Raw genomic sequence first — 10,812 nt, 5'->3', positions numbered from 1 at the left:
CTGTGGTCAGATTGGCAAAGTGGCGAGTGGGTACACCTGAGACGGTCGCTTTCCACGGTCATGTGGTGCTGTGCTGAACTTCAGAGTTCTGTCGCTGTCTGCTTCTGTGGTGCTGAATCTCTGATCGCCGCTATTACAGCTTGTTTGTTTAGCCTACTTCGGACCTTTTCAATCATGTGACAAAATCGACACATGCTGCTGTTTTGTGTTATGACATGCAGTGATACTATATGGAGCCTGCTGCTGTGTCTATGGGCTGATTCTTAGTATGGCATTGGTTGTGGTTTCACCGTGTGACCAGCAGGTGGCAACATCACTACATAGTCACAAAAGCCATCTGTGTACAATACAATATCTTACAAAATCAGATGATGACGAGTAACCTTGTCTGAGACTTGACGACTTGAGCTGAGTGGTGGGCAGACAACCCGGCTAGTGTGCCCCTTGGCTAGTCCTGGGGATTCATATGAAGACCAAAGATCCACCAGCACGGTATTATTGCTATAATTCAATGATATTAGATATATGCTATAATTTCCAATATGCGTGCGTGCGTGTGTTTGTGTGTGGAGAGGGTGTGGTGGCTGGGTAATAATTCCCCCGCCTCCCACGCTGCGACCCCTCTCGGTCATTCCCGGTACTGCGCCTCTCCTATCTGCGTCACGTGACATCAGTAGGCGCTGTAAAACAGCGCGAGTCTCATCATCAGCACCGCATCGCCAGGCAAGCAGCCTCGAGACCCACCGACCAACGGACCCTCGGTGGTCCCTCATCACAAATACTATAATAACGGAGAGGAGGTAGACTCCTCACGAGACCATGTCAGGGCCCCGGTGAACAGACAAACAGATTTATTCTCTTTGTTCGCGTCGACGCACCGCTCGCCGCCGAGGAGGGGCCGCAGAATAGCGCTCTCTCTCTCTGGCGGAGGAGTGGGGGAAGAGGAGAGGAGAAAGCAACAGAGAGAACCGAGGTATTTTTCTACCGGATAACCTAATGGCAGAGCGCGAGGCGTCGCCGTTACCACTGGAGGTTCGCGCCCGGCTGGCGGAGCTGGAGCTCGAGCTGTCAGAGGGTAAGAACAAACCCTGGGCGCCCCGTTTTTCCGTTAACGTAGAGGAATCTCTACAGTAATGGCTCGTTCCACCCCAGACCCCCCTCCCTCTCCCCTGCTCCGCCCCTCCAGATGTTTGTCAGAGCCGCCCTCAGTCTGCTCTAGCCGGGACCGGGTGAGGGAAGAGTGGGAGCCCACTGCGGGATCCACCCGCCTTTCTTTGTCTCTCTGGTCGTGACACATACACAGACATATGGCCCTGTGCTCGGTTCCGGTCTGAAAACTGGCTATTTGACCTTGAGAAGTACGTTCTGTCCGTGCGTCCACGGACCTGTGTGCGTGTGGTGTGTGTAGGCCGACGTGTGTGTCACGCTCAAACGAATGGATTTAATAATAGCGATGCCGATGCAACACTGCGTGACAGGAGACGGTTCGGTGGTGTGTGTGTGTGTGTGTGCTCAGGCTCGGTGTTTTGGCCTGCACGCTCAGCAGCTGATGATGATTTCGGTTAATTTTTATGCTGACAATTGAATCTAAAATAAAATAGCCGACACCGAATCTGATAAATCACAATCAAGCGTCTCCCACCAACTGAGTGCGGATATTATTTGCCGCATGTTATATTGTCAGATAAATTGCGCATTTGTGTCTGCATTATATAATGTTGACATATTTAATTAAAATACATTGTCTACTCTATAGATTTCTGTCAACGCTCCTGGTGTATGTTGTGTGAAGCGTCTAGCGGCCTGTGTGTATGTGGTTTACATGGACTAGCGTGTTAGGGACACCCTGTTGAACGCCTATAACCTTGATGTGTTGTTGTCAACGTGTTCTATTGCAGACAGATTTACAGTATCTTGTGATTGCTAGAGTGTTGGTTCCCAACCCAGCTGTCCCTCCATATGCTGTTCAATCAGAGCAGAACCAGGACATGGCAGATACTGGTGGACAGTGTTTCCCCTAGGTTTTTTTTCAGCAAGGGTGGGGGCATTGCTAGCAGTGTAGCAATGCAATGACATGTTAGCTGTTCCCATTAAGTTCCAGTCGTTGAGCCAACTACTTACCATTTAAAAGCCTGTTTCGTGGGCCACCGCTGCTAAATGACTATAGAGGAAACACTGAGATAGACAGGTCCTGTATGTGGACATGGATGGATGATGGCAGACAGGAATGTATTAGGACAGATAGATCATGGTCTTTATCAGGTGCCACTCTGTAAAAGCGTTGTTGATGTAGGTGTATCACTAAAAGCTTTATTTAAAAGATTTCTTGCGGGAGCAGCCAAAAGTGAGAGCACAGTGCCTTTTTCTATAGGGGTTCTGTTTTTATCCAGCTCCTCCAAGCTGCTCTCTTGTCAAATGAAATTACCGTAAATTCCGGACTATAAGCCGCAACTTTTTTCCCAGGCTTTGAACCTCGCGGCTTAAACAATGACGCGGCTAATATATGGATTTTACCCGCTTTCACACATTCTGTGACGTGCTCAGTTTTTTGCCGGCATGAAGCTTTCATTAGACCAATGAAATTGCCGAATGGGTTAAGGTCAAACAACTTTTTTGTTTACTGTTTAGATTAAATCAAGCGCTCTCAAACTTCCCATCATTCTGATTACGGTAGTCATTTTGTCACCCTCATCATGGCAAAGACACGGAGAAATGCATATGATGCAGCTTTCAAGTTGAAGGCGATTGATCTGGCTGTTGGAAAAGGAAATAGAGCTGCTGCACGGGAGCTTGGTCTTAATGAGTCGATGATAAGACGTTGGAAACAGCAGCGTGAGGAATTGACTCAGTGCAAAAAGACAACTAAAGCTTACTGCTATTTTTTATTTTTTTTACAAGCCGTGTTTCGTTAAAGCCTATTTATTTTTGTTACAAGCCGTGTTTCGTTAAAGCCTGTGTAAAGTTCATTTGTTTCAATGTACCGGTAGGCACCTGCGGCTTATAGACATGTGCGGCTTATTTATGTTCAAAATAAAAACAATTTTTTAATTCAGTGGGTGCGGCTTATATTCAGGTGCGCTTAATAGTCCGGAAATTACGGTACATTTTGTTGTCACATGCAGATGTTATTGCGGGTGTAGCGAAGTGCTTGTGTTCCTAGCTCCAACAGTGCAGTAGAATCTAACAATTCCCAACAATACACACATTTAAAAGTAAAATAATGGAATTAAGAAATATATAAATATTAGATTGAGCAATGTTGGTGTGGCGTTGACTAAAATACAGTACAATATAATACAGTAAGTAAGTAAATAACAAAAGTTTGACCGGTAGTGTATATACTGTATTATATTCTACTGAAGCTGGTTGAGAAAATGCCAAGAGTGTGCAAAGCTGTCATCAAGGCAAAGGGTGGCTACTTTGAAGAATCTCAAATATAAAATATATTTTGATTTAACACCTTTTTGGTTACCACATGATTACATATGTGTTATTTCATAGTTTTGATGTCTTCACTATTATTCTACAATGTATAAAGTAGTAAAAATAAAGAAAAACCCTGGAATGTGTAGGTGTTGTAAAAACTTTTGACCGGTAGTGTACATAGATGAGTAAAGCAGTATGTAAACAATGTTTAAACATTATTAAAATGACTACTGTTCCATTATTAAAGTGGCCAGTGATTCCAAGTCTATGTATATAGAGCAGCAGGGTTGCACAACTGGGTGGAAGCCGGCTAGTGATGGCTATTTAACAGTCTGATGGCCTTGCAGTCTCGGTTCCAGCTTTGATGCACTTGTACTGACCTCGCTTTCTGGATGATAGCGGGGTGAACAGGCCAAGGCTCGGGTGGTTGATGTCCTTGATCTTTTTGGCCTTCCTGTGACATTGGGTGTTGTAGGTGTCCTGGAGGGCAGGTAGTTTTCCCCCTGTGGTGCGTTGGGCAGACCGCACCACCCTCTGTAGAGCCCTGCGGTTGCAGGCGGTGCAGTTGCCGTACCAGGCGGTGATACAGCCCGACAGGATGCTCTCAATTGTGCATCTGTAAAAGTTTGTGAGGGTTGAAGAGGTGCAGTTGTGCCTTCTTCACCACGCTATCTGGATCATTTCAGATCGTCAGTGATGTGTATGCCGTGGAACATTTCACCTTCTCCACTATGGTCCCATCGATGTGGATAGGGACGTGCTCCCTACTCTGTTTCCTGAAGTCCACGATCAGCTCCTTTGTTTAGTTGACTTTGAGTGTGAGGTTATTTTCATGGCACCACCCTCCCAGGGCCCTCACCTCCTCCCTGTATGCTGTCTTGTCATCGTTGGTAATCAGGCCTACTACTTTTGTGCAAACATGATGATTGAGTTGGAGGTGTGCGTAGACACGCAGTCATGGGTGAACAGGAGGTACAGAAGGGGGCTGAGCATGCATCCTTGCGGGGCCCCTGTGTTAAGGATCAGCGACGTGGAGGTGTTGTTTCCCACCTTCACCACCTGAGGCAGCCCGTCAGGAAGTCCATGGCCCAGTTGCACAGGGCGGGGTTCAGACCCAGGGCCCCGAGCTTAACCTCTCTCGGGTATGTGGGACGAAATCGTCCCACCTAGTCAACAGCCAGTGGAATCGAGTGGCGCGATATTCAAAAACCTTAAAAATGCTATAACTTCAATTTTTCAAACATATGACTATTTTACACCATTTTAAAGACAAGACTCTCGTTAATCTAACCACATTGTCCGATTTCAAAAAGGCTTTACAACGAAAGCAAAACATTAGATTATGTCAGGAGAGTACCCAGCCAGAAATAATCACACACCCATTTTTCAAGCTAGCATATAATGTCACAAAAACCAAAACCACAGCTAAATGCAGCACTAACCTTTGATGATCTTCATCAGATGACACTCCTAGGACATTATGTTATACAATACATGTGTAACGGCTGTCTACGGAAGAAGTGGACCAAAATGCGGCGGAGTTAGGGTTCGTCATTTTTAATGTTACGAACACTATGCAATTAACAAAACAACAAAACTGACAGCCAACACAGTCCTGTCAGGTGCAACAACAGTGACAAGCACAATTACCCACACCACACAACGGAAACGTAGGCAACTTATGTGTGACTCCCAATCAACCACAACCCTCTACAGCTGTGCTTGATTGGAAGTCACACGGCCAAAATTAAATGAAACAATAAAACACTTACTCCCTTCTGCCACGTCCTGACCCAACTACACCCTCTACTGGTCAGGACGTGACAGTACCCCCCCCTCAAGGTGCAGACCCCGGGATGCACCTAAAAAAAGGAAAACACAAAAAAAATCCCCAACAAAAAGGAACACCTAAACAATAAGGGAGGGAAGGGAGGGTGGCTGCCGTCACCGACGGCACTGTGCTACACCCTCCCTCCCCAACCCACCTATCCTGGAGGTGGCTCAGGTGCAGGACGTGGACCTCGCTCCACCTTCGGCGTCGCCCACTCTGTTGGCGCCGATCGCTGCGCCGGGCAGACGGGCCACTCGGGCTGACCCTGGCAGACGGACCACTCGGGCTGGGCCGGAAGGCATGCGGGCCACTCGGGCTGGGCCGGAAGGCATGCGGGCCACTCGGGCTGGGCCGGAAGGCATGCGGGCCACTCGGGCTGGGCCGGAAGGCATGCGGGCCACTCGGGCTGGGCCGGAAGGCATGCGGGCCACTCGGGCTGGGCCGGAAGGCATGCGGGCCACTCGGGCTGGGCCGGAAGGCATGCGGGCCACTCGGGCTGGGCCGGAAGGCAGGAGGACCACTCGGGCTGGGCCGGAGGGCAGGAGGACCACTCGGGCTGGACCGGAGGGCAGGAGGACCACTCGGGCTGATCCTGACAGGCCGGGCACCCTGGCAGATCAGGGCAGGCGGGCACCTCTGGCAGAACAGGGCAGTCCGGCCACTCCGGCAGAACAGGGCAGTCCGGCCACTCCGGCAGAACAGGGCAGTCCGGCCACTCCGGCAGAACAGGGCAGTCCGGCCACTCCGGCAGAACAGGGCAGTCCGGCCACTCCGGCAGAACAGGGCAGTCCGGCCACTCTGGCAGAACAGGGCAGTCCGGCCACTCTGGCAGTTCAGGGCAGTCCGGCCACTCTGGCAGTTCAGGGCAGTCCGGCCACTCTGGCAGTTCAGGGCAGTCCGGCCACTCTGGCAGTTCATGGCAGTCCGGCCACTCCGGCAGTTCAGGGCAGTCTGGCCACTCCGGCAGTTCAGGGCAGTCTGGCCACTCCGGCAGTTCAGGGCAGTCTGGCCACTCCGGCAGTTCAGGGCAGTCTGACCTCTCTGGCGACTGTTGACTGGCGGGCAGCTCTGACGACTGTTGACTGGCGGGCAGCTCTGACGACTGTTGACTGGCGGGCAGCTCTGACGACTGTTGACTGGCGGGCAGCTCCGACTCAGGATTCACCAGGCTGGGGAGACATAACGGAGGCCTGGCTTGAGGAGGTGGCACAGGAGAGACCAGGGTGGAGAGACCCACTGGAGGACCGGTCCGTGGAGGAGACACGGGCTTGACCAGGATAGGGAGATCCACTGGAGGACTGGTCCGTGGAGGAGACACGGGCTTGACCAGGATAGAGAGACCCACTGGAGTACTGGTCCGTGGAGAAGGCACGGGCTTGACCAGGATAGGGAGACCCACTGGAGGACTGGTCTGTGGAGGAGGCACGGGCTTGACCAGGATAGGAAGACATGCAGGAGGCTTGGTTCTGGGCGTAGGTACAGGATGTGCAGGGCTGGGAAGACATGGAGGAGGCCTGTTTCTGGGCGCAGGCACAGTCTTTACCAGACAACCAGCACGCACCTCAGGACGAGTATGGAGAGCTGCCTCAGGTGACATCATACCCACGACACGCTCATTAGGGCGAATGCCGTACTTTATGCACCACCCTAGCAGCTCTCTCATCTCTCTCTCTCCTAATTTTCCCATTAACCCCGTCACAGTCTCTGTCTCATAGCCCTCGCTCACCTCCAATGTCATCCCGACTGGCTCTGGTTCCGACCTCAGCTCCACCGACTGTCCCGTGTGCCCCCCCCCAAAAAAAATATTGGGGCTGCCTCTCGCGCTCGTTGCGCTCTCTCTCCTCGTAGTATCGCCTCTCCGCTCTCGCCGCTTCAATCTCCCACTGCGGGAGGCGATAATCCCCAGCCTGAGTCCATGGTCCCTCTCCGTCCAGGATCTGTTCCCATGTCCATTTGTCCATAACGCAGTAGTCCTGCTGCTCCTTCCTCTTCCGCCGCTTGGTCCTGGTTTGGTGGGTAATTCTGTAACGGCTGTCTACGGAAGAAGTGGACCAAAATGCGGCGGAGTTAGGGTTCGTCATTTTTAATGTTACGAACACTATGCAATTAACAAAACAACAAAACTGACAGCCAACACAGTCCTGTCAGGTGCAACAACAGTGACAAGCACAATTACCCACACCACACAACGGAAACGTAGGCAACTTATGTGTGACTCCCAATCAACCACAACCCTCTAAAGCTGTGCTTGATTGGAAGTCACACGGCCAAAATTAAATGAAACAATAAAACACTTACTCCCTTCTGCCACGTCCTGACCCAACTACACCCTCTACTGGTCAGGACGTGACAACATGCATGTTTTGTTCAATCAAGTTCATATTTATATCAAAAACCAGCTTTTTACATTAGCATGTGACGTTCAGAACTAGCAAACATACCGAAAACTTCCGGTGAATTTACTAAATTACTCACGATAAACGTTCACAAAAAACATAACAATTATTTTAAGAATTATAGATACAGAACTCCTTTATGCAATCGCGGTGTCAGATTTTAAAATAGCTTTTCGGCAAAAGCACATTTTGCAATATTCTGAGTAGATAGCTCACCATCACGGGCTAGCTAATTTAACACCCACCAAGTTTGGCGTTCACTAAACTCAGAATTACTATAAGAAAAATTGGATTACCTTTGCTGTTCTTCGTCAGAATGCACGAGAATGCTCCCAGGACTTATACTTCAACCACAAATGTTGTTTTGGTTCAAAATAATCCATAGTTATGTTCAAATATCCTCTGTTTTGTCCGTGCGTTCAGGTCCCTATCCAAACGGTGACGCGCGGACGCATGTCGTGACAAAAAATTTCAAAATATTCCATTACCGTACTTCGAAGCATGTCAAACGCTGTTTAAAATAAATTTTTATGCGATTTTTCTCGTAAAATAGCGATAATATTCCGACCGGGAGACGTTGTTTTCGTTCAAAGACTGAAAGAAGAAAACGGTGTCTACACGTGCACGCACGCTCCCGTGTCATTGTTCTCAGATCAACCACTTTCCAAATGAGCTACTGTTTTTCAGCCAGGGACTGCAGAGTCATCATTCCCCGTTCTGGCGCCTTCTGAGAGCCTATGGGAGCCTTAGAAAATGTCACGTTACAGCAGAGATCCTCTGTTTTCGATAAAGAGGTTATAGAAGGCTAAGAAATATTCAGCGAGGGCACTTCCTGTATAGAATCTTCTCAGGTTTTGGCCTGATATGAGTTCTGTTATACTCACAGACACCATTCAAACAGTTTTAGAAACTTTAGGGTGTTTTCTATCCAAATCAAAAATTATATGCATATTCTAGTTTCTGGGCAGGAGTAATAACCAGATTAAATCGGGTACGTTTTTTATCCGGATGTGAAAATACTGCCCCCTACCCAAGAGAGGTTAATGATGAGCTTGGAGGGTACTATGGTGTTGCATGCTGAGCTATAGTCAATGAACAGCATTCTTACATAGGTATTCCTCTTGTCCAGATGGGATAGGGCAGTGTGCAGTGCGATGGCGATTGCATCATCTGTGCATCTATTGGGGCGGTAAGCAAATTGAAGTGGGTCTAGGGTGTCAGGTAGGGTAGGGTAGAGTTTATATGATCCTTAACTAGCCTCTCAAAGCACTTCATGATGACAGAGGTGAGTGCTACGGGGCGATAGTCATTTAGTTCAGTTACCTTTGCTTTCTTGGGTACAGGAACAATGGTGGACATCTTGAAACAAGTGGGGACAGCAGACTGAGATAGGGAGAGATTGAATATGTCCGTAAACACTCCAGCCAGCTGGTCTGCACATGCTCTGAGGATGCGGCTAGGGATGCCGTCTGGGCCGGCAGCCTTGCGAGGATTAACACACTTAAATGTCTTAGTCACGTCGGCAACGGAGAAGGAGCCAAAAAGTATTGTGCTACACAGCATATTATTCTCCCACCTTCCTCTCTTTATTTCTCTGGCCCATCAAGTGACCATTCTGTGTGTGTGAGCCCTCTGGCCCATCAAGTGACCATTCTGTGTGTGTGAGCCCTCTGGCCCATCAAGTGACCATTCTGTGTGTGTGAGCCCTCTGGCCCATCAAGTGACCATTCTGTGTGTGTGAGCCCTCTGGCCCATCAAGTGACCATTCCATGTGTGTGTGAGCCCTCTGGCCCATCAAGTGACCATTCCATGTGTGTGAGCCCTCTGGCCCATCAAGTGACCATTCTGTGTGTGTGAGCCCTCTGGCCCATCAAGTGACCATTCTGTGTGTGTGAGCCCTCTGGCCCATCAAGTGACCATTCTGTGTGTGTGAGCCCTCTGGCCCATCAAGTGACCATTCTGTGTGTGTGAGCCCTCTGGCCCATCAAGTGACCATTCTGTGTGTGTGAGCCCTCTGGCCCATCAAGTGACCATTCTGTGTGTGTGAGCCCTCTGGCCCATCAAGTGACCATTCTGTGTGTGTGAGCCCTCTGGCCCAGCTCTGGACACGTTTGTGTATAGACAGAGGACTCTGGGACATGAGTTTCAGCCTGAAAGCCCAATGTCCCCATGATGTATGTATGTGTGTGTGTGTGTGTGTGTGTGTGTGTGTGTGTGTGTGTGTGTGTGTGTGTGTGTGTGTGTGTGTGTGTGAGATCACATGAAAGGAGATTGTAATGGATACAAAGATAAAAGGAGAAACCAGAGAGTGAAAGAGAGGGAGAGGTACACAGAGTGATTGGAATGACATCTCTCTCCCACTGTCTATCTGTGTGATTTTAATTTGTTCACAATGACCAATAGGGAAGGAATGCTGCTTAGACTGTAACCGATCACAGCTGGGTGTAGATGTGATTCTGAAGATCAATGTGAGACACACAAAAGCACACACTTTCCAAAGGTTCTATGTTGGTTAGCAATTTTCAGCCACTTGAAGGAAACTGGAATTTTCAGTTTTATTACACATTTTCTAAATAGGAAAATGAGACATTGCTTTTGTGGTTGTGACATGGACTATAGATTCCCTCTCAGCTGTATTCATAGGTTGCATCTCCGTCACTCGGTCGTGTCATGCCATTGTTATGAATGTTCTCAAGCCTCCCTCTGCCGGCGATGCCGGTGCCAAAAAGTAATGATAAGCCCAATCATTCTGGACGGAGGCTAACGGCTGTTTGTTCTAAATTACACTATAGTGGCTTGGAAATACGATGACATTGCTAAAGTAGGCAGATATTCTGTAGGAAACAACTTTTCCATCATTATCATGTCATCAAATTTACTTTAAATAGATGGCAATGTTGTCATTAGCTAGCAAAGTTTGTCAAAAATAGCTAGCAATGCTAATGTTAGCTAGCTAAAATTCTTAACTAGCTAGCTAACGTTATACTCCATCTAAAGTCAGTCTGGCGACATCAAAATCATGACACAAGGTTTTCCTACAAATTATTTGCCTCCTTTTGAAATGTCCAAGCCACAGTAATACACTTTTGAGAGTCCAAAACGTCCAAACGAATGTTCAAACTATATTATGACGAAATGTGCAAAACATGAATAGTATCA

General features: G+C 48.6%; 1 protein-coding gene across 2 annotated transcripts in view; it reads left to right on the top strand.

Annotated features, from left to right (window-relative positions):
- Positions 1 to 36: 36 nt before the first annotated feature.
- LOC106579490 (disco-interacting protein 2 homolog C) overlaps positions 37 to 10,812 on the top strand; it is a 73,541-nt gene continuing 62,765 nt past the window's right edge. For both annotated transcript variants that reach the window (XM_045702631.2, XM_045702630.2), the window contains exon 1: positions 37 to 1,075. In XM_045702631.2, coding sequence (XP_045558587.2) covers positions 997 to 1,075 — 79 coding nt within the window. In that variant the 5' untranslated portion in view covers positions 37 to 996. The remainder of the gene's footprint in view (positions 1,076 to 10,812) is intronic.

This window comes from Salmo salar, chromosome 19 (genome assembly GCF_965601325.2).
Source record: "Salmo salar chromosome 19, fSalSal1, whole genome shotgun sequence".
NCBI classification, from domain to species: Eukaryota; Metazoa; Chordata; class Actinopteri; order Salmoniformes; family Salmonidae; genus Salmo; species Salmo salar.
Note: the sequence above shows the minus strand (reverse complement) of the source record. Positions and strands in the feature narration are given on the sequence as shown.